Genomic DNA, 24,911 nt, shown 5'->3' with positions numbered 1-24,911 from the left:
TTCTAGAAGCCTTCCTCTTAGAACAGGAAGACTGGCTAGGTAAGAATATGCACGAACATCTTTATAGACACTGGCGCTGTATCCTCCTGCTCTGAAGGACAGTTGAAAAGGTTGGGTGGGGAAAAAGAGAGGGGGGTTTGAAGGAGGGAAGAGAATCCCAACCAGGAATGCAGCTTTGCCTCAGGGGCTGCTTTCAGGCAAGTTGCACTCTTTTAAGCATGAGAGGCTTCCAGAAGAGTCATCCTCAGCCTCAGCCTTACAGAATACAACAGGTTATTCTCTTAAGTGTCATCAACGCATAAAGGGGAAGTAAGGCTTTCCACAAGGTTCTGAAGGAACACCTCAGATCGTACCTGGTGAACAATGGTCTAGACTCACTGCATAAGAGACTTCCGGTGGCAATGGATTATAATAAAAATAACTTATACTCTTAAGAGACCAGTACCTTTTCTGGACTTTGAGGTAACTTAAGAATTAGGACTGGCGGGGTTGGGGATTTAGCTCAGTGGTAGAGCGTTTGCCTCACAAGCGCAAGGCCCTGGGTTCGGTCCCCAGCTCCGAAAAAAAAAAGAAAAGAAAAAAAATTGTAAAAAAAAAAAAAGAATTAGGACTGGCATCCTACTGTATACTCAGCCTGTTTGATGTGCCTCTGAGAGAACAATGTAACAGTCCAACTTGACTGGCTTTGGACTCTGGCTTACCTCCCCTTTACAGTCTGTAATCTTTTTTTTTTTTTTTTTTGGTTCTTTTTTTCGGAGCTGGGGATCGAACCCAGGGCCTTGCGCTTCCTAGGTAAGCGCTCTACCACTGAGCTAAATCCCCAGCCCCTACAGTCTGTAATCTTAAATGATGTATTACATGCTAGTGACTCAGGGCCCTAGTAATGATTTGCCAAAAGCAACAAAATGGAGGTTGAAAGCAATCCTGCAGAGCGGACAACCACCATAAACATCACACATACAGCGACCGCTTTATAAACAAAGATGTCTGGATTAGTTGGAGTCAGTGACTTGATAAAAACCTGTAAAACTGTTAAAGGTTAAGGTTTTCCGTGAAGTACCCCTCATTCCTTCCCATGTGATGCTTTCCGTGATGTCCATCAATATAGAGAAAAGCCATTTGCAAGGAACACTGAAAGGTAAAAGTTTTACAGTTGCCCCCCTAGACACAAAGTTTAGAGCAGAACAGGTTAGGCCCCAGAATTGTATATTCCAGGAAGAATAGGTAATTACATTGGCCGGTACAACAGCTTTCTCCCAGGAACTAGCTGATCATTAAGTTAGATTAGAATCTTATAGAACAATCTTGAGAAGCAGGAAGCAGCTACTCCCAGGAACTGACGGACCATAAAGTTAAACAATCTTGAGAAACGGGAAGCTCCTCCTTGTGATTTTTCACTGGTATTCTCGACATTTTCCAATGACACCCTCCCTACCCCCTTGGGTTGCGGTTTCTTCCTTTAAATTCCCCTTGTCTTAGCTACTAGGGGTCGAACTCCACTGCCCCTGCATGGGATACGAGTCTCGACCCCAGTGCACTGGTTCCTATCGATAAACCTCATGTGATTACAGCAAAGATGGTCTTGTGTGAGTTCTTGGGGGGTCATGTCATCCCGAGACTTGAGTGAGGGTCTGTCTCCCTGCTCTGGGGGTCTTTCAACACATGTGGACAGACACAGCTACAGGGACAGATCCAGTCCCCTATGACAGTCAGGGGAGGATGGTAGACACGGGATGTGAGGTAGAGAATGCAGATCTGGACCTGCTGTTGGTTAAATGAGAGCTGAACACCTACCTATATGCAGACAAGGCCTGGCTCGAGTGGTCACAGCAGCCTGAGTGAAAGATTTTGCATGGTTGCACTGTATTCTGTCTGGGCCACCAAATGTGCCAGGATTGACGAGTCCAAGGTGCAGGGTTCAAGGGTCAAGACAGATATAAAGGATGTCAGAAAACCTGCTGGGACTAGGGTACGGCTTTGTGAGGGGCTAGCCTTGAAAGCAGAAGGGGCGAGCTTGGTGGCCAGCATGCACATAAAAAGCTGGGCTCTTTCCTATAACTTCAGATCCATGCATGTCATAGCTCATTTTCTCATCTGATCTGGGAGTTCCCTCCTACTCGCTGTTCAGGGAAATTGCATTCAGCCATAGCTCATTTTACTGTTAGTCGCTTTCCCCCCTCAAGATATGGTTTTCATGTGTAACAGCTCTGCTGTACTGGAGCTCTTTCTAAGACCAGGTTGGCCTCAAACTCGGCTCTGTCTGCCTCTGCCTCCTGAGTGCTGTAGCTTAGGGAGTATGCCGTCCACCGTACGTACCTAGACTAGTCACTCACTTTTAAATGGTAAATCTTTCTAAACCTAAACTGTGTTATAATTGGGTTAACACAAAATCTTAGTACTGGCACTGTCTGTCTGTCTGTCTGTCTGTCTGTCTGTCTGTCTGTTTTAAAGATTTATTTATTTATATATATAAGTCCACTGTCGCTCTCTTCAGACACACCGGAAGAGGGCATCAGGTCTCATTACAGATGGTTGTGAGCCACCATGTGGTTGCTGGGAATTGAACTCAGGACCTCTGGAAGAGCAGTCAGTGCTCTTAACCACTGAGCCATCTCTCCAGCCCTGTTTGTTTGTTGTTATTGTTTTTTAATTTCTGGATTGCTAGGAATGAATTTCTGGTATGTAGAAAGTGTGAGTGTGTATTTCTTTTCTTAAGTTTAAAAGTCAGAATCAACTATCTTTAAAGGTAAAAATCCAGGGGCTGGAGAAAGGGCTCAGTAGTTAAGAGCACTGGCTGCTCTTCCAGAGGACCCAGGGTTCAGTTCCCAGTACCAACAGGTTGGCTCACAACTGTCTCTAATTCCACTTTCAGGGGATCCAATGCCCTCTTCTGGCCTCTGTAGGCACTGCATGCACATGGTCCACAGACAAAGATGCAGGCAAAATACCCATTCATATAAAATATTAAAATTAAATCCAGTGTGGATTCCATTTATAATTCTAATGCATAATAAAAAAGCTCAACTTCATGATATGAAACAAAGCTTCAAATTACCATCTTTCAATTATGGGAAAATAGGGTCTTACTATGTAGACCCGACTGGTCTCAAACTTCGATCTGCCTGTCTCTGCCTCCCAGGTGTTGGGATTGAAGGCGTGCACCATCATATGGAGACCACTGAAGTCTAATGGACTGTGGTGGTTTGGATGAGGAATGGTCCTTATAGGTTCATGTGTTTGAATGCTTGCTCTCCAGTTGGTGAAACTGTTTGGTAAGGATGAGGTGTGTCACTGGAAGTGCGCTTTGAACTTCCAAAAGCCCACACCACACTTAGAGTTAGCTTGTTCTCCTGTGCTGTGTCTCAAGATGTGAGCTCTAAGCTACTGCTCCATTGGGAAAGCCACCTGCTGCCCGCTCCCTCCTCTCATGGCAGCCATGAACTGTGAGCCTCAAATCTTGTGAACACCAAAAGGCAAGGTGACAGCTAATACTGAGGCAGTGCTATATGAAGAGGAAGCAGAAACAATTTCTAAAATGGATTAAGCACATGGAAACTATAAAAAGCAACAAAACAGGGTTTTCTTTAAAGTTTGTGAACTGTAACATTTGTGAGTTACATAGGCACCTTAACCATTTTTTTTTTGAAGGACAATTCATAAAGTATTAAGAGGAAGACAGGGGGCTGGAGAGATGGCTCAGAGGTTAAGAGCACTGTCTGTTCTTCCAGAGGTCCTGAGTTCAATTCCCAGCAACCACATGGTGGCTCACAACCACCTATAATCAGGTCTGGTGCCCTCTTCTGGCCTGTAGTTGCATACATGCAGGCAGAAAGCTGTATGATGTATACATAATAAATAAATATTTTTTAAAAAAGAGGAAGACAGAAACATACAAAAATAGTTTTCTGGGGAACAGATTTTTTGGAAATAGACATGCATGTGTATGTAAACGCCTATAGGAGAAAGAACAGGAGCATGAGAGACCAACCCTGCACAGCACAGCTCTATTCTGCAGTGCTCACCGAGTCAGAGCACAGCTCTATTCTGCAGTGCACACCGAGTCAGACCTCAGCTCTATTCTGTAGTGTACACCGACTTCCTTTCCCTCTAGATCTGAATTACCTCAGACCTTTGCATATTTATATAAATAATGCTTTAGAAAGTCTCCAGACCCAGAAGCAACATTGCCTTTTCTTTAGTGACCAGGTAGCTCAATAACCATGGTCACACCAACCTGTATGAGGCAGCTGTAGAGGGAAACGGGCTACGTGCTACTTTAACATCCATCACATTTTTCCTTTGGATGCATGCTAGATGGGAAAGGTACTGTTTCTTAAGTTTTTTTTTTTTTTTGGTTCTTTTTTTCTGAGCTGGGGACCGAACCCAGGGCCTTGCGCTTCCTAGGCAAGCGCTCTACCACTGAGCTAAATCCCCAACCCCTGTTTCTTAAGTTTAAAAGTCAGAATCAACTATCTTTAAAGGTAAAAATCCAGGGGGCTGGAGAGATGCAATTATCGAAGGTGAGAATTTCAAATTTCCTGTAGCTACTGAGCTTACATAAGCAGATTTAAAACCATTTGTGTTTTGTGGTCTAGCCTTACATATAAATGTCTGAGGTACTGTCTGTATATGGTTTACATTTCCTCTCAGAATATTCACATCATTCAAGATTTTAAAAAGTTCACTGTGGATAGCAGATATAGATCAGTGGTTTAAAAAGAGTCTTGCCTAGCACAGTAAGACCCTAGACTTGATCCTCAGAAGCACAAAATGCCAAAAGCTCATGGACACGGAGCTGGGTGTATCTATTTACAATTGGACCTGGATATGTATGTACTGAAATACACACTCTTTTTTTTTTTTTTCTTCTCTATTTTTTGGAGCTGGGGACCGAACCCAGGGCCTTGCGCTTGCTAGGTAAGCGCTCTACCACTGAGCTAAATCCCCAACCCCTGGATGTGCACTCCAGGATATTATAGCTGGATATTATAACTTCCAGTATAATATATATTTTGTAAAAAGAATTATTTATTTTATGTATATGAGTCTCTCTCTTCAGACACACCAGAAGAAGGCATCGGATCCCATTACAGTTCGTTGTGAGCCACCATGTGGTTATTGGGATTTGAACTCAGGGCCTCTGGAAGAGCAGCCAGAGCTCTTAACCACTGAGCCATCTCTCCAGGCCTTAGTATAATATTCTTAGGTACCCTTTCTACAGTTTTTGAGTTCGATTACATCTAAATAGAATTTCCCAAGTTCCTTCAGTATCTTCATGAGGGCTTCCCCCTCACCAGAATTCTGGCTTGATGGTTTTCTGCAGCAGTTTGCCTGTGACCTCAGGACTATCCCATGTGAACCCTCTGGTGGACGCTGAGGCGAGACTTCCTGCTGAAGGCTTTCCCACACTCTGCACACTCGTAGGGTTTCTCTCCCGTATGGATTCTCAGGTGTAGCCTGAGCGTTGACCTCTGGCTGAACGTCTTGCCACACTCCGTGCACTCATAGGGCTTCTCCCCAGTGTGCGTTCTCCTGTGGATGATGAGCTGGGAGTTCTGGATGAACGACTTCCCACACTCACTGCACTCGTAGCGTTTCTCCCCTGTGTGAATTTTCTGATGTATGATGAGGTTTGATTTCTTAAAGAAGGTTTTTGCGCATTCGTTACACTCATAGGGCCGCTCTCCTGTGTGAATTCTCTGGTGTGTGGTGAGCTCAAACTTCTGAGCAAATGTCTTTCCACATTCATTGCATCCATAGGGCTTCTTCGCCATGTGTGCTCTCTGGTGCACGATGAGGTTTGACTGGTGGGTAAATGCTTTCCCGCACTCGGGACACTCAAAGGGTTTCTCTCCAGTGTGAATCCTCTGGTGCTTGATGAGGTTTGCCTTATGGGAGAAGGTTTTTTGGCATACATTGCACTCGTAGGGCTTTTCTCCCGTGTGGATCCTCTTGTGACTTACAAGCAGGGACTTGAAGGAGAAGGCCTTGTCACAGTAATTACAGACAAAAGGCTGAACCAAGCTCTTAATTTTCTGATGTTTAAAGATGGCGTCCGTATGGCTGAGAGACCTTCCATTTCCGTTATATTCTGAGTACTGAAGCCCAGCATGGGGCTTCTCTTGTTTCAGGTACAGAAGTGGTTCCCCAAGTCCACCACACTCGTCTCCTTTCTCTACTACACAGCTCCTACTGCTGAGCAGGTCTGAATTGTACATCAAGGTTTTCCCATATAAATAGTACTTATAGGGAACTTGTCGTAACGAAACCAAGTCTGTGTTCAGATTCAATCTCTTTCCAAAGAGACTGCCTCTTTCTTCAGTTGGTGGTTGGTTCTTGGGGGTTGTAAGTGATGGTGCCTGCTTATCCGGTTCTCTGGGGTCCTTTTCCACCTGGTCATCAGCCTTCCACACTTCTAGGACAAAGCACAATGAAAGACTCTTGATCTCTCTCTTTGTTAGAGTGGGAATCCCCACAAGTGCGCCCACCACAGAGCTGACTACCGACTGAATTACACCTCTTACATCAAAACAACTGATGACAATAATGGGCAGGCACAGTGGCCCACACCTTTTATCCCAGCACAGTGTTCATCCAGGCAGGTGGATCTCTACGAGTCTGAGGCTAGCATGGTCTGCTCGGTGAGTCCTGGCCAGTCCCTGTTTCCAAAAAGAGAGCATATGGGGAGGGAGTAGATATTAGAGGACCCCACAGAGTCAGGTCTCTGACTTTTCCATGGGTTCTGAGCATCAACTCGTCATGAAGGTTGTATGGCAAAGGCCTTTTATCCACCGTGCTACCTCACCAGCCCCCAAATAACTCGAAACTTTTCCTTTTCTCACGTTCACGTACGTGTGATGTATGTATGTGCGCATGTTTGCGTGTATGTGGGTGTGGGTACACATACAGGTGGAGGCTCCTGGCTCACACCAGCAACCATTCTTTACTGCTCTTCTGCCTTACTCAAGGAGGCAGGGTCTCTCAGTCAAACCCAGAGCTCACTGATGTGCTTGGTCTTACTGGCCTTCCAAAGGTGGAATTCCTGGGACGCTGCAGTGGGCACCTGTATACTCTCCCCAGCCCTGAACATAACTTACTTCAAAAAATTACAGAACTGGAGAGCTAGTTCAGACCTTCAGAGAACTGCCTGTTCTTCAGAGGATCTGGGATCAATCCCCACACCTACATGGTGGCTTAAAACCACCTGTCACTCCAGTTCCTGAGGATTCCAACACTCTCTTCTAGCTTCTGACGGTATCCAGGTACACACACGGCACACAGACGAATGGGCAGGCAAAACACCCATACATAAAATAATTTTTAAAAGATTGATTTACTCTTATGTGTATGTATGGTTTTTTTTTTTAATATTTTTTTTATTATTTTTATTTATTTGAGTACACACTAGCTGTCTTCAGACACACCAGAAGAGGTCATCAGATCTCTTTACAGATGGTTGTGAGCCACCATGTGGTTACTGGGAATTGAACTCGGGTCCTCTGGAAGAGCAGTCAGTCCACCGCTGAGCCATCTCTCCAGCCCATGTATGGTGTTTTATCTGTTTGCTAAGTCTGAGTCTGTGTGCAGAGCCCACAGAGACCAGAAGAGGGCACCAGATCTTCTGGAACTGCAGTTCCAGAAGAGTGTTAGCCTCGTGTAAATGCTAGGAATCATTCTCATGTTCTCTGGAAGAATAGCCAGCAGTCTTAACCACTGACTTATAGCTGCAGCCCACTACCACCCTTTTTTAGAGATAGCCTTGGCAGTTCTGGAACGCTCCATGTAGACTGAGCTGGCCTTGAACTCACAGAGATCTACCTGCCTCTACCGCCTCAGTGCTGGGATTAGAGTGTACAACACTACACGCAACTTATACTCTTTACTTATGTGTGAGTGCACATGCACGCCCTGTCATGTGAGGAAGTCAGAGAGAAGCACCTGCAGTTCTCCCCCACCACCAACATGAACCCTAGGGTTTTTGTTGTTGTTGTTGCTGTTGTTTGTTTGTTTTTTAATGTCTGTAAGTACAGGTACCACCAGAGTCAGAGATTTCAGAACCCCTGGAGCTGATGGTTCAGGTGGCTCTGAGCCCTCCAACATGGAAAATGGGAACCAAACACAAGTCCAAGGGATCAGAAGTACAGGTCATGGGGTTGGGGATTTAGCTCAGTGGTAGAGCGCTTGCCTAGGAAGCGCAAGGCCCTGGGTTCGGTCCCCAGCTCCGAAAAAAAGAAAAAAAAAAAAAAAAAAAAAAAAAAGAAGTACAGGTCACCCTGAGTTCTTAGTCATCCTAAAGGTTTTTGGAATTGAAAATTAGTTTTAAAGGAGGCTGGAAATGTAGCTCTGTTACACAGTGCTTACCTACCATACCTAAAAATGCCCTGGGCTCCATCCCGGCACCATGTAACCAGGAATAGTAGTGCGGGCCGTGATTGCAGTACTTAGAGAATCGGAAACTATACTTGACTTACATACTGGGTTCAAGGCCAGGCTGGGATAGAGAAAACCTTTCACAGTATGCATCTTTTGTCCAGCACTGGGGCAAGAGGGTTAGGGGCCAATGATCTGAGTTCAAGACCAACTAGGGCCACACATGTGAGACCCTGTCTTAAAGATAAACAAACCATACACCTCAAATGTACTCAAAACCTCAGATATCACATCTACCAGCTTTTCACTTTCCTCCTTGGAGTTCCCTAAACAATCCTGAACTGACCACGCTGACCACACTGTCCACACTGTCCACAGGTCCTACCATTCCAGCTTAAAGAGCCATTTCCCAAAGCCGCCCTTACCCACTGAAAGTAAGTTGCTGTAGTTCTCCAACATCACATCCATGTAGAGAATCCTCTGGGAGGGGTCCAGCTGCTCCCACTCCTCTTGGGAGAAGTCCACAGTCACATCAGTGAATGAAACGGACCCCTGAAATGACACAGTTCCTTCTAAAGTGATTAGCTTTGGGAAAGAGAAAGGAAGCAGGAAGTTACTTTGGCTGCATTCACAGCCCCACGGTGCTGCTGTCTGTGTTTGTCACAGCTCTCAGCAGTGAGGAGTTATTCAGTCAGGTGTGGTGCATACCTTGAACCCCAGCACTCGGGAGATAGAGGCAGGCGGATCTGAGTTTGAGGCCAGCCTGGTCTACATAACAAACCAGTCTAGTCAGGGCTCAAAAATAAAAGCTAGAAAGACAAATCCACATGGCAGAGGCCGACGTCAAATGACAAAGGAAACTGAAGACCTTTCTCAAGAACTTCACTGAGAACGCACTGAAGCCTGGAACACGTCCTTAATCCCAGCACTCGAAAGGCAGAGGCAGGTGGATCTCTGAGTTAGAGGTCATCCTGGTCCACAGTTTTGCAGGACAGCCAAGGACTGCATAGCTTTGGAACAGTAGAAGGTTTTCAACCTTCCTAATGCTGTGACCTTTAATGCAGTTCCTCCTGTTGTGGAGACCCCAAACTATAGTTATTTTGTTGCTACTTCATAACTGTAATTTTGCTACTATTATGAACTGTAGCTAATACCTGATCTATGACCCACAAAGGGGTTGAGACCCACAGGCTGAGAACCATTGCCATAAAGGGATGCAGTCTCAGAGGAAAAGGAAAGCAGTGATAAAACAGGAATTGAAAAGACGAGAGCCGAGGAAGTCTGCCGAGCAGCAGTCTCTCTAAGGCATCTGAGGCCTACCACTAAGATCCTTGCTGCCACCGCGTCAGATTTTAACTAAGCCTATGTGCAGGTTCTCACACACACTTGCTCTGCCCTGTCCTGGACGTGTGCTAAGGACGTTTCTCTCCCGCCTCCACACCAAGCTCTCTTGGATCAGGTGAGGACACTCACTCCATCCATTCTAACAGATCTGCCTGCTTTTAACCAACTCCTAAGAACTGGCACTCAAGCGGTGAAGCCAGAAGCAGAAAATACCGAGCATCCACCCCATCAATCACAGTCCTGTCAAACACTGAACACTGGCTGCACACTTGGACCCAGCCCGACACACCCGTGGCACTGAGCCCTGTGTTTCCTATGCTGCTCATGACCTTGCCAATGACTTCTCCAAATGAGGGTTCTGTGAGCTTTGGGTAAAGCTACAACTAGACTCTGAGCCACGGCTTAGGTATTGCTAAGGAGTACCACATTGCTGTTTGCCAGTAAGACTGTCCCTTATGCTTCTACCAGCTAATGTAACCTGAATACACAGAGCGAATGAGACCTGGGTACTTCCTGTCAAGTCTGAAGACGTGAGTTCTTCACCATGTGGGGGAGAAAACTAACCTTGCACGTTGTCCTCCGACCTCCACATGTACACTGTGGCACACGTCTCCCAACCCCCACCCATGCACACATAATTTTTAAAATGTAACAAGAAACCAAAACACAACCAACTCCACAAGAGGGGCTCAACTGAGAAGGCATCACATGTATGTGAGACACTGGGCTTGTCTTCAGACACCAGAAGAGGGCATCGGACCCAATTACCGATGGTTGTGAGCCACCATGTGGTTGCTGGGAATTGAACTCAGGACCTCTGGAGGAGCAGTCAATGCTTTTAACTGCTGAGCCATCTCTCCAGCCCAGTAGCTCACTTCTTGACCCAGATGTGCACAGAGCGCTCACACTACACGCTGTTTCTTTTCTGGGGTGGGGAGGGGTCCTAGGGATGAAGCTCAAGGATGCACGGCAGACGCACTATTAGCAGAGCTATATCCCTCCACGGTACTTTACTGTGTGCACTGTTACTACACAGGAATAAGGAAAGAGCAGGCAGTGTGATGCGGTGGTAAACTGGTCATCTGTGCTGATGACCTGAGTTCAATCCCTGGAACTTCCCATGGAAGAGAGAAACAACTTCTGAAGACCGAAATACAGATGCTATAGCACACACGAAAGAAAAGGGGCTTGAGACTGTCTTGTTACGTAGCACTAGCTGGAGCTCAATTTACAGAGGGCTACCCCCGCCTGCCTCCTGAGTGCTGCTGGGTTAGGGGTGTGGACACCATGCCTCTCATAAGATTAAGAATGAACAGAATGAGGGAGTTATGCTCTAATAAGGTCAAAAGATGTTATTTGCTATGGTGGTGCACACTTGTAATCCCAGAACTTGGGAAGCTGGGGTAGGAGGGCCATGATTTCAAGGCAGGTCTAAACTACATAGTTTCCATGACAACACCAGCTACATAGCAGGAATCTATCCCCATCACCCCAACAAAAATAAACAAACCCAGCCAGGTGGTGGTGGCAGCATCTGCCTTTAATTCCAGCACTAGGGAGGCAGAGGTAGGATCTCTGAGTTCCAGGCCAGCCTGGTCTACAGAGTTCCATGACAGCCAGGGCTTAGAGAAACCCTGACTAGAACCAACCGCCCCTCCCCCCCCCAAAAAAAAACAAACCCAAAAACAAAAAGAAATAAAAAAAAAAAATCCACACACAAAACCGAAGTTAACCCACTGAGTACTTAAAACAAAAACACCCCAAAACACAGTACGGACTAAGAACATCTTTGACAGGGGCTGCAGACATGGCTCAGTGGTTACAAACACTGGCTACTCTTCCAGAGGATGTGGGTTTAATTCTCAGAACTCACTTGGCAGCTCGCCACTATAACCCCAGTCCCAGGGGATCAGATACCCAATTCTGGGCTCCAAGGGCACCAGGCACATATGCGGTGCACAGACAATATTCTGAAATACCTCACATTCTGAGAGACTGGAACTTTTGCAGGACTTCACAGCCAAAGTCACTTTTTTAAGGTCACTTAAAGTTTGAGACTGCCAGTACTACTGTTACTCAAACTTGATTTAATGCCTTTAAGAGAACCTTAGGTGCCTTGGGTTTACTAAGTAATAACTTTTACAGCCTGAGCTAGCACAGCTCTGATCTTATGTATTTTCAATGCCTTTGACCCAGGGTAATGCATGTGTACCATTTACTGAAAGCTGCAAATACAGAGGTTGAAAACAACTTCCTAAAAACCATAAATGTTAAATAATTTTTGGTAGATAATGTGTGCTATCTGTGCCAGCTGAAATCATGGACTTAATCCCTTGTGAAAGTTAAACCCATTCCCATGTGGTGCTCTCTGTGCTGCTCAATAAAGACAGAGCAAAGCTCTTTGTTAGGGACAGACACCACTCCCACACATGACACATACTGCACATACAGACCCCACTTACATAACACAACGAAGGGACAGACAGGATTCACATGGCAGTCTTGTTACATGACTCCAAGGGGAAGTGCTTTTTACTACTCAGGGTGACACCAACGCATTATTGGTAACTCAGTTAATCACTAATGCCCTGCACTAATCCTGTTAGATGCAAAGTGGTGAGGGGCACCAGCACATCTGACGAGCTTCGCTGTCCTTTTCCTTGTGCCAGGCTGTGCCACTGGGGTTGGGGATGTTACTGCTCAGATGAGTTAAATGCCAGTTGATCAGGCCTGAGTTTAATCAGGTCCCCAAGTAGCGGGGACCAGGTAGCAGTACTGACTCACCAAAGGCAAGGTGAGTGTTCTGACCTAAATGGGAAGCACAGACAAAGCAATGTCCATAATGGTCTGTGGTGGTCAGCACAGGTAAGGTGAATTTTACAACGACGTGACCCATACAGACCTTTCGTACTGGCTAATCAACCATGGCGCTTCTCTAGGCATGAAGTGGATAAGAAGCTTACTGCTTTCCTTTTCTTTTTCTTTTTTTAAAGCAGTTGTATAAATGGATAAAAACTCTCTTAACAAACCAAAGGCTACATTGGATCATGGGACAAGGGGAATCTGGGTCTGTGAACTGATTTCCACACTTGAGCCAGTTTGCAGACCCAGGAGACCATGGATGAAGGAAGGACCTTGATAAAATGCCTAAAAACGTTACTTAGCCTTTCTCTAGTTCTTCCCCAGGGACCTATGGCCTGTACAAGGGGAACTGTACAGTGGGAAAGGAGGCAGTCAGATTAGCTGGGTCTGTTGGATGCTGATTCTGAACTGATACTGATTCTGAAAACCCCAAAAACATCATTGTCCTCCAATTAAAGTAGGAGCTTACAGAGGCCAGATGACTCATGGCGGCTTGGTTGAAGTCCGACTGGGTCCCCACACTCATCCTCTGGTCTCTCCAGTTCCAGAATGTGTAATCGGGATGCATGTACTTAGAAGTTGGCAGAATTCTCACACTGGTTCCCTGACCTGTGGAGTGAGGGCCATTATGGTTGGAAAGGCTAAATGGAAGCCTTTAGAGTTGTTTCTGTCAGGGAAAATAGTAAATCAAAAGCAGTAGTACATCCCTGGAGGAACTGCAGAAATGGTGCCACCATTAAGGACTTGAAAGATACAGGGGTGGTGTTCCCACCACCAGATGTGGTGTCCTTGAGCAGATTAACATCTCCTAGCACATGGTTTATAATTATTGGCCTAGTAAATGCCCTTTTTTCTCAGTACTTGTCCGTAAGACCACCAGAAACAATTTCTTTTCAGCTGGATTTCCCTCCCCCTTGCCCCCAAGAGACGGGTTTCTTTCTGGAGACCAGGCTGCCCTGAAACTTGCTCTGGAGACCAGGCTGGCCTCAAACTCAGATCCACCTTCAGCTGCCTCTGCCTCCAATGAACTGAGGTTAGAGTGTGCCACTGTGCCTGCCTGAAGCTTTCAATCGGACCTTGATCATCTATTTCACAAAATATATTGCTGCGCCATATTGGTGACATCATGCTGATTGGACTGAGTGAACAGAAGGCAGCAACCACTTTGGACTTGTTGGTAACACATATGTACATCAGAGATGGGACATAAGTCCAACCAGAATTCAAAGGCCTTTTACCTCAGTGAAATTCTTAGGAGTGTAGTGATGTGGGACAGGCAGAGACATTTGTTCTAAGAAGGATAAGTTATTGCAGTGGCCCCTCCCACCACAAGAAAGAAGCACTTTTTTTTTTTCTTTTTTTCGGAGCTGGGACCGAACCCAGGGCCTTGCGCTTGCTAGGCAAGCACTCTACCACTGAGCTAAATCCCTAACCCCCAACTGAGCTAAATCCCCAACCCCAGAAGCACAACTTTTAGTGGGTCTTTTGGATCCTGTAGACAGCACATTCCTCACTTGCTCATTACCCCCACCCACATATCAGGTGACTGAAAAAGCTGCTAACTCTGTGGGGCTCTCAGCAGGTCCAGGCTGCTCTGCCACTTGGACCACACGACCCAGCAGACCTGATGGTTCTTGGGGTGTCAGTGGCAGACAGGGAGGCTGTTTGGCACCTCTGGCAGGTCCCTGTAGGTGATCACAGAGGAGACCTGTGAGATTTTGGAGCTAGGCTCTACCATCATCTGCAGACAACTATTCTTTTGAGGCAGCTGTTGGTCTGCCATTGGGCCTTAGTGAAAACTGAACTGTTTGACAATGAACTACCAAGTTACCATACAACCTGAGCTGCTGCCCGCCATGCCACAGTAGGTACATGAAGGTGTCTAGATGCCTATCCACGGTCTCTACTGTCATTACAATGCTATCTACTGCCAGGCAAGCACCTACAGTCTCATGAGGGGCGCCCTATGATCGGCTGACTGAAGAAGACTAGGGCCTGGCTTACTGACGGTTCTGCACACTATGCAGGCTCCACCCGGAAGTGGACAGCTGCAGCATTACGACCCCCTCTGGGACAACCCTGAAAGACACCAGTGAAGGCAAATCTTCACAGTAGGTAGAACTTTAGGCAGTATACAACCTCATACATTTTGTCTGGAAGGAGAAATGGCCAGATGTACAATTGTTCCCTGATTCATGGGCTGTAGTCAATGGATTGACTAGATGGTCAGGGACTTGGAAAGAACATGATTGGAAAATTGGTGAGAAAGACACCCGGGAAGAAGTATGTGGACTGACCTCTCCATACAGGCAAAGGATATAAGGATTTTGTGTTCCACGTAAACGCCCATCAAAGGTGACTTCAGCAGAAGAGGCATTCAACACCAAGCAGGTAGGATGACCTGTCCTGTGTAGTCAGCCTCTTTCCCCAGCCATCTGTCATTCCCCTAATGGGCACAGGAACAAAGTGGCTATGGTGCATACTTAACAACGTGGACTTCCACTCACCAAGGCTGACCTGGCTACAGCTGCTGCTTAGGACCAGATCTGCCAACAGCAGAGACCAACACTGAGCCCCAGATATGGCACCATTATCTGGGGTGACCAGCCAGTGACCTGGTGACAGACAGACTACATTAAACCACTTACTCAGTGAAAAGGACAACACTTTGTCCTTGTTGAGTAGATATTTATTCTGGTTATAGATTTATCCGTTCCTGCACATAAGGCTTCTGCCAAAACCACCATCTGTGGACTTACAGAAGTTCTAATCCACCATCATGGTATTCTACCCAGTGTTGTTTCTGACTAAGGAGCTCACTTCATAGTCAAAGAAGTGCAACAGTGGTCCCTGATCTTACGTGTTCCCCACCATCCTGAAGTGCTGTCCTGACGGAAAGATGGAATGGCCTTTGAAGACAAGTTATAGTGACAATTAGGTGGCAGCAGCATGGAGGGCTGGAGCAGGGTTCTCCTGAAAACAGTATATGCTTTGGATCAGGGTCCAATACATGCTATGTTTTTTCCCCATAGCCAGGATCCATAGGTCCAGGAATCAAGGGGTAGAAAATGGAATAATTCCACTTGCTATCACCCCTGGTGACCCACTAGGAATTTTTTTGCTTCCTTTCCTATGACCTTAGGTTCTGCTAGTGTAGAAGTTTTGGTTCCAGATAGGGGACGTGCTCTTGCAATGGGACACAACAAATCTCTCACTCAACTGAAGCTCAGACTTCTCCCTTAAGGCTTCTGATGCCTGAAGCCAACAGACTATAAAAGAAATAACACTGTTAGGAGGGGTGACTAATCCAGATTACCAAGAGGAAATCGGATTGCTCCTCCACAATGGAGGTAAGAAAGAATGTGTCTGGAGTATAGGAGATCCTTTAGGGCATCTCTTGTTGGTACCACGTCCTATGATGGAAGTCAATGGAAAACTACAACAACCTAACCCAGGCAGGATGACAAAGGGAACACTCCCGTCAGGAAAGAAGTACGAGTCACTCCTCCAGGGAGAAAGCCACCCTGCTTGCTGAGGGTGGAGGAAACACAACTGAATAGTAGAGGAAAGTGGTGATAAACACCGGCCAAGGCCACACACAAGGTGTAGACAAGGTTTCGATTGACTGGAGTATTTCTGTCATATTTTGTTAAGAATGTGTATTTGTTTTCTTTCCTGGTTTTCTTTACTATGTCATGTATCAGCAATTATCAGTGATTATCTAAGGCAGAGATTTGAAAATAATGACCCTCAAGAGATGCTGTCACCTATACTGAAAGTTACACGTGTGTTTGCAGTACCAGGGATAGTTGTATCGTGTTAGGCATGAGTATGACCTGGTATTTATGTCCATCTGGAAAGTAAGCATGATATAACGACAAATGAGAGTGGAGCACCATGCCTGGCTAAGATTAGAAAATACAAAATAGTCAAGTATGGTGGCACACATCTTTAGTCCCAGCACTTGGGAGGGGAAGCAGAGGCAGAGGCAGGATCTCCTCTGTTGAGTTTGAGGCCAGTCTGTCCTATATAGTGAACTCCAGGACAGCTGGGCTACATAACGTCTCAAAAAAAGTATTTACCACGTACAAATAATTCTTAAAACTCAAGAAAACAAACCTCCTGACTAAGAAATAAGCAATAGATCTGGTCACTTCACACACACAAAGGTGGGGAAAGTGTCAGTCAGAGAATTGGATATTATAACAAGATACTGCTATGTGTTCATCAAAATGAACAAATCCAGAATACTGGCCATGCCAAATGCTGGTGAGGAAAGGGAAGCACATTCTCTCTGATTGGTTCTGGGAATGAAAAGTGGTATAGCTATTTGGACGTTTAATACGATAGTTTTACGAAATTAGTCATTTTTTCATGTGTGGTCCCATTCTAATGAGTTGAAAACGTATGCTTCCACGAAAACTGTGCACTAATTGTTAAAACCTGGAGGCAACTAAGACGTCCTTTTGGAACTGACTAACACTGTGGACTGGGGATGCAGCTCAGCCGGTAGAATGCTTGCCTAGCATGTACAAAACATAGGTTCCATCCCAGAACAACATAGACCAGGGACAGTGACACATGTCTGTAAACCCAGGCCTCAGGACAGAGGCAGATCTGAAACTCAGGGACATCATCTAAATCGAAGGTTCTCAACCTGTATGTCACAACCCCCAACAGATGGTGGGTTAAATGACTCACGGGGTTGCCTACACAGATAGTCACATAATTTTTACACTAAATAACGTACATTCAGTAGCAAAATTAGCTATGAAGTGACAACAAAAATAATTTTATGGTTGGGGGTCAACACAAGATTTGGAACTGTATGTATTAAAGGGAGTGTTAGGGGGCTGGAGAGATGGGTCAGAGGTTGAGAGCCCTGATCTTCCAGAGGCGCTGAGTTCAATTCCCAACAACTACATGGTGGCTCACAACCATCTATAGAGGAGAGATCTGGCACCCTCTTCTGGTGTGCAAGCATATATGCAGGCAGAACACTGTACATAATTAATAAATGTTTTTAGGAAGGTTACAAATGACTGGTCTAAACACATAGCAAGATTGAGAGTTGCCCTGTATTGCACAAGAACTTTTCTATCAGCCCCTGAAAACACGAGGGACCCCCAAAAAGTCAAGGACAGATGGGGTTCTCACTGACCATGGAGTTAGACTCTAGAAAGCTGCAGCAATCCTCTTGTCTTGCCCTTTGTAGCACTCGAGATACTGGCCAGGGCAAAGCCCACCATGGTCCACATGAAGGTGCTCATGTGCAGGGAGGGCTCTCATCCTCTGGGCCAGCTCTCCAGCCCTGACCTAGCTCACGATGCTGCTTTCTAGCTCCTTTTCTATAAATACCGCGTTCCAAAGTGAAATGAAAACCAAACGAGCACTGTGCAGATGACTCACCTGGGACCCCATCATTTTCTGGGTTGGGGTAAAGGCACAGAAGCACAAAGGCACAACTGGAAGAAAAGAAAAGGAACCTTGTTATTACGGATCTGACCTGCTTGACACCCAGAATGGTCTGTTCAGACTACTATGCACCCCTGAAAAATAACACCCCTTCTTCAGAAACAGCACGCTGTCAATACCTGCTTTGCACCATGAAGAGACGCACATACAGAAAGGCAGGAATCCCGTCTGCCAGGTGGTGGTGCTGCATGCTCAGGAGGCAGAAGCAGGCAGCTCTCTTATGAGTTCAAGGCCAGCCTGGTCTACACAAAAAAAATCCTGTCTCAAAGAAAAGAATAAAGAAGACAGCCTACCATCAAGAGACAAAACAGAAGCCAGAACCCCCAACTCCTGAGGCTGTCAGTAATTTAAAGCAACTATGACTCCCACACTAGCTTTAATGTAAACGGCAAATATGAATGATGAAATAAGGAACTTCTGCAAAGATGGAAATTACAAGGGAAAAAGGAAAAACACGAACGGCTTGGCATATAGCCCTGTGGCTGTCTGTCAAGGTCTGGGAAGAGGTGAGCTCCTGAATCAAAGGCTCAGCCGCACCCCCGCCACGCACTCCCCTCCCCCTTCCAATCACTGACAAGTGGGTGAATCATGAGGGCCCCTCCTTCATCTACAGATTAATCCCCAGTGGGCTTTCCTGGTGGCCTTAGTGAAAAATAGGGGGTGGGACTTAAGAGGAAGCAGGTTGCCAAGGCGCGCCCCAGGAGATAAACCTTGTCTCCAGCCCCTTCCTGTCTTCCTGCTTCCTGGTTGCCAGTAAGTGAGAAGAGATAAGCAGACTGTAACACGCATCCCACTGGAGATGTTCAATGTCACCTTAGATTTAAAAAGATGGGATCAAGGGGCCGTTTACTGAAACCAGGGGCCACCATAAATCTCCTCTTTTGACTTGTTTCTCTCAGGCATTCGCCACTGTAACAAAACACTAACAGAACAAAGAATTCTTAGTGTGCTTGAGGCCTTGACTGGATCCTTAAAACAGCTCCCAGCAATTAAGTAACAATGAGCAACTAAAGCAATTAAGAGGGGGCTGGAGAGATGGCTCAGAGGTTAAGAGCACTGACTGCTCTTCCAGAGGTCCTGAGTTCAATTCCCAGCAACCACATGGTGGCTCACAACCATCTGTAAAGAGATCCGATGCCCTCTTCTGGTGTGTCTGAAGACAATGACAGTGAACTTGCATACATGAAATAAATAAACCTTAAAAAGAAGCAATTAAGAGAGTTTCAGACCACCTGCTCCTTTTCTTTATTTACTTTTTGAGATAGGGTCTCATCATCTAGCCTAGGCTAACCTCAAATTCATGATCCTCCTGCCTCAAGCTACCAAATGCAGGGATGGCATGAATGAGATACCACACCAGATGCTAAATAGTTTTCAGTTAATGACCTTAGGTCATTCGCACTCCAGTTCCCACCCTAACCTTGAGTGCTTTTAAAACTCAGAGCAAGCCCTAGGACAAGCAGAAACCAATCTCAAACAGGAAAGATGGAGAAATGCAACAGAACCAAAGCGACTCCTAAGAAAAATCAGTAACATCAATAAAACTCTAACCAAACTGGCCAGGAAAAAGGGAGAGCAGCTGGGTGTGGTGGTGTAGTAGTACCTGACAGGCTACAGCAGGATCCACAAGTTCCAGGTCAGCCTGGCTATGTGGCAAGACCTTGCCCAACCAACAAAAATCTAAAAATCGAGCAACAAAGACACGAATTACCAGTACCTAGAATGACCCAGGACACATTATTGTTGTTGTTGTTGTTGTTGTTATAACTGCTGCAGATATTATTCTCCTCCCATGGGAACCAGAGAGGTGGCTTAAGAATGTTCACTGCTCTTCCAGAGGACCAGGGTTCAATTCCCAGTACCCACATGGCAGATCACAACTGTCTGAAACTGCATTCCAGGAGACTCTCACACCTTCTACATCCCTCAGGTGCCAGGCACACCAGTGATGCTCTGACACACGTGCTGACCAAACACTCGTCTCATAAACATTTCTTTTAGTGATAAACAATTGGAGGGGTGAGAGACACTCAAGGATTAAGAGCATTTCCTGCTCCTCCAGAGGACTGGAGTTCAGTTCCCATCACCCACGCCAGACATTCACCACCACCTCAATACCAACTCCAGGGGATATGATGCCCTCCTCTGGCCTCTGCAGGCACCAGCACACATGGAGCATACATACAGACGAACTCATATATAAATGAAAACAACAAAACTTAGTATTACGAAACTTAATATTAAATAAAGGATGTGGGCTGCCAAACCATAGGCTACACCTGCTAGAAAATCAAATCAGGTGAGCCAGTCACCTGCATCCCTTGCCCCAGCTCTGTCAGGCAGACACCCTCTGCCTAGTCACAGGCCATACCCACCAGATGACCAGGTAGGCTGCCCACCACTACCAGGCCTGCCTGCCCTGCCCAAGGACCACACCCATATTCTTGGTTCCCTTGGGTAGACACCCCCATCCACACACAGGCTACACCTGTCTGAAGACCAGGCTAGACCACCCACCCTATCCCTCTCCCCTCCTCCTTACCATATCCCAGCTCTCTAAGGCAGACAACTCCCTCATGGACCAGAAGTCATGCAGGCCACCAGAATTCCTGCCCCCGGCTCAGACAGAGAACCCCTGTTCAACAGGAGAACAGGCCAGCCGCCAGAAGTCCAGTCCCCAACTTGAGTAGAGACTCCATGGCCAATCACAGGTCACACAGGAGAGAAGACTGGAGAAGAAACAGAATCCAAAAATTCCAACAAGGCTGAAGCACAAGCAAAAGACCTTAAAACCAACTTTATGAAGATGACAGAGGTGCTTAAAGAGGAAATGAGTAAATCCCTTAAAGAGAGCCAAGGAAAACAAAGAGTTGAAAACAGAAATAGAAGCAACAAAGAAAACACAAACAGGGAATTCTGGAAACGGAAAGTCTAGGTAAGTGAACATGAATTACATACACAAGCATCACCAGCGGAATACAAGAGCTAGAAGAAAGACTCTCAGGCATGGAAGATACAGTAGAAGAAATAGATACATCAGACAAAGAAATGTTAAACCAAACATCCAGGAAATCTAGGACACTATAAAAAGACCAAACCTAAGAATAATAGGAATAGAGAAAGGAAAAGGAACCCAGCTCAAAGGCCCAGAAAATATTTTCAACAAAAATCATAGAAAATTTTGCTAACCTAAAGAAGGAGATGTCTCCTATAACGATACAAGAAGCAAACAGAACCCCAAATAGATGGACCAGAAAAGAAAGTCTGCTTGCCACATAATTAAAGCACTAAACATACAGAACAAAGGACATTAAAAGCTGCAAGAGGAAAAGAGCAAGTAACATACAAAGGATACCTACTAGAATTACACCCAACTTCTTCTCAATTGAGACTCTAAATAAATGCCAGAAGGGCCTGGGCAGACGTCCTGCAGACTCTAAGAGACCGGATGCTAGCCCCGGCTACTATACCCAACAAGACTTTCAGTCACCGTAATGAAGAAAGTATTTCACGATAAAGTCAAATTTAAAACACCGATCTACAAATCCAGCCCTACATAGGATGGTAGAAAGAAAACTCCAACCCAAGGGACTCAACTCTATCCATGACAATGACAATCTCACACCAGCAAAAGCCAGAGAAGAGAAGCACACAAATCTCTACCACCACCACCAGAGTAAAAGGAGTAACAATCACTGGTCAGTGATGCCTCTCACTTCATTTTTCCCTAATAAAAAGCCAAAGACTAAGGGGTTGGGGATTTGGCTCAGAGGTAGAGCGCTTGCCTAGCAACCGCAAGGCCCTGGGTTCGGTCCCCAGCTCCGAAAAAAAAAAAAAAAAGAAAAAAAAAAAAAGCCAAAGACTAACAGAATGGATGCAAAAACAGGATCCCTCCTGCTGCACACAAGAAACACACCTCAAAACCAAGTATAGGAATCACCTCGGAGTAAAGGGTTGGAAAAAGACTTTCCTAACAAATGAACCCAAGAGGTAAGCTGGTGTAGCCATTCTAATATCTAACAAAATAGACTTGCACCCAAAATTAATCAAAAGAGACGGGGAAGGACACTACATACTCAAGGCAAAAAATCCACCAAAACAGTGTGCCAATTCTTAACAGTTATGCCTCAAACACAAAGGTGGAGATGGCCACACCTCTGCTGGGAAGGATGTGATGCAGACTGCTCTCCTTATGGCCAGGCCTGAGCACTTAGGTCCCCACATGGCAAGGACTGTGGGGATATTCATGCAGCATCTCCTGGCCTTTCCTGAGGGAACGAACACTTGGTTCACCTTTGCCTTGTATTTGCATTCTTGGCTTTGCTAGTGGAAGTCTTTACTTTTACCTTATCTGTGATAGATGTTTCCCCAGAACCAGAAATAATAAAAAGGCTTGGACTATGATTTATTATTGTTTGTCTCTGAGAATCATAGTGAAACAGATCCCTACTCCTCTGTTTATTAGTGATGGTGATGTAGTTGAGTCAACCCAAGGCCCTGGTCTAGATCATTAGCTAAAGTTCAGATGTTTTCTTCTGATGGGAACTTAGTTCTGACAACAATCTGCCCACCAACTTGTCCACACAACAGCTAAAGGATTATTAAAAGGTTAGGAAGGTCTTACTGGATTATTAGTTCCAAGACTTAATAGGAATGTTCAGAGGTAAGCCAAACAAGGGCCAGGAACTGACTCAGGTTACTAATCTGCTGAAAGTCTTGGGCATTAGAAGAATTAGATCTCCTGGTTAGGATATGGGAAGATGCTAGGCACCAATAATTAAATCAGAGTTTCCTAGGTATGTAGTCTATCACATCTCTATACTGTAACCGCGATTGCTACCAACCATGGTCACTTGGTTATTGTCAATGTGCTGGGTTAGATATTAACTGCTGAAAAGCATGTTTCTTCTTTCTTGGTACAGTTCATGGATTAGCAGGAAGCCCTGGAGACCGAGGAGGAGAAGGAAGGGGCAAAGTACAGTGTGCACATTATTGTTACACATAGAAGTTCTTCAAAGAGATGGTATGTGAGAAAACGAGAAAACGGATATAAATAAACAAAGGTGGCCTGGGGTGTCCGGTGCCAGGGTGTGTGAGCTGCACTTGTTGGTCCCAGTCTTTCTCCAATTCCACACATCCTCCTTCAGGTTCTGAACCCCACTGGGGCTAGACCATAGCACAATGACACACACATTTGTAAAGAAACAACACTAAAGCTTAATCACACACTGACCCTCACACATTGAGCAGGAGACTCCAATACCCCATTCTCACCAAGGACAGGTCACCCAGACAAAAACTAAACAGAAAAACACTGGAGCTAACAGATTTTATAAACCTACTAGACCTGGCAGATATCTACAGAACAGCTCATCCAAACACAGAAAAGTATACCTTCTTAACACCCCATGGAGCTGTCTCCAAAACTGACCACACACTCTGTCACAAAGCAAGTCTCAACAGACACAAGCAAATTAAAGTAATCCCTTGCATCCTATCAGACCACCATAGATTGAAGTTGTCTTCCAACATAACCGAAACAACAGAAGACCTACAAACCCATGGAAACCGAACAACTCTCTACTGAAGGACTCCTGGTTCGAGGTAGAAATAAAGAAAGAAATTAAGGGGCTGGAGAGATGGCTCAGCGGTTAAGAGCACCAACTGCTCATCCAGAGGTCCTGAGTTCAATTCCCAGCAACCACATGGTGGCTCACAACCATCTGTAATGGGGATCCGATCTCCTCTTCTGGTGTGTCTGAAGACAGCGACAGTGTACTCACATACATGAAGTAAATAAATAAAATCTTTAAAAAAAAAAGAAATTAAAGACTTCCTAGAATTCAATGAAAATGATCACACAACATACCCAGTCTTATGGGATACAATGAAACCAGTGCTAAGAGGAAAGTTCACAGCACTAAAGCACTAAGTGCCTTCATAAAGAAATTAGTGATTATTAGTGAAATTAGTGAAATCAGTGATGGGAAACTTAACAATTGACAGCAGGAAATAATTAAACTGAGGTCTGAAATCAAAGAAATAGAAACAAAGAAAATACAAAGAATCAATGAAACAGAGTTGGTTCTTTGAGAAAATAAAAAAGATGGATAAACCCTTATCCAAACTAATTAAAAGCATAGGGAGATTATCCAAATTAACAAAATCAGAAATGAAAAGGTAGACATAACAACAGACACTGAGGAAATTCCCTGTATCCCACAAAGTTGGAAAATCTTTTTTTTTTTTTTAATTTATTTATTTTATGTGGTATGCTGTCTTCAGATACACCAGAAGAGGGCATCAGATCCCATTACAGATGGTTGTGAGCCACCATGTGGTTGCTGGGATTTGAACTCAGGACCTCTGGAAGAGCAGTCGGTGCTGTTAACCTCTGAGCCATCTCTCCAGCCCCTGGAAAATCTTTAAGAAATAAAAATTTTCTTGATAGATACCAATTACCAAAGTTAAACCAAGATCAGAAAAACGACTTAAATAGACTCAGTGATTAAGTAGAAGCAATCATTAAAAGTCTCCCAACCAAAAGAGGCCCAGGGCCAGACAATTTTAGCAAATTCTACCAGACTTTCAAAGAAGAGTTAACAGTAATGCATCTCAAATTATTCCACAAAATAGAAACAGAAGGAATAATGCCAAATTCATTTTTTTTAAAGATTTATTTCATTTATATTAGTACTCTGATTTCAGACACACATCAGATCACATTACAGATGGTTGTGAGCCACCCTGTGGTTGCTGGGAATTGAACTCGGGACCTCTGGAAGAGCAGTCAGTGCCCTTAACTGCTGAGCCATCTCTCCAGCCCTGCCAAATTCATTTTATGAGGCCAGTTACCTTGA

General features: G+C 45.2%; 1 protein-coding gene across 18 annotated transcripts in view; it reads right to left on the bottom strand.

The window, feature by feature from the left end:
* Positions 1–5,008: 5,008 nt before the first annotated feature.
* Zfp1 (zinc finger protein 1) overlaps positions 5,009–24,911 on the bottom strand; it is a 33,282-nt gene continuing 13,379 nt past the window's right edge. For 3 of the 18 annotated variants that reach the window (XM_039098278.2, NM_001400992.1, XM_039098279.2), the window contains 3 exons: positions 17,986–18,041; positions 8,796–8,922; positions 5,009–6,415 (listed from right to left, as the gene is read on the bottom strand). In XM_039098278.2, coding sequence (XP_038954206.1) covers positions 5,346–6,415; positions 8,796–8,922; positions 17,986–18,000 — 1,212 coding nt within the window. In that variant the 5' untranslated portion in view covers positions 18,001–18,041 and the 3' untranslated portion in view covers positions 5,009–5,345. Of the gene's footprint in view, positions 6,416–6,524; positions 6,660–8,795; positions 8,956–13,045; positions 13,186–17,985; positions 18,042–18,170; positions 20,548–20,593; positions 20,781–24,911 lie in introns of those variants that run through there. The other 15 variants (XM_063278200.1, XM_039098273.2, XM_039098276.2 and 12 more) reach the window with 13 other exon arrangements.

The sequence above is a fragment of the Rattus norvegicus genome, chromosome 19 (genome assembly GCF_036323735.1).
Source record: "Rattus norvegicus strain BN/NHsdMcwi chromosome 19, GRCr8, whole genome shotgun sequence".
Classification (NCBI taxonomy): domain Eukaryota; kingdom Metazoa; phylum Chordata; class Mammalia; order Rodentia; family Muridae; genus Rattus; species Rattus norvegicus.
Note: the sequence above shows the minus strand (reverse complement) of the source record. Positions and strands in the feature narration are given on the sequence as shown.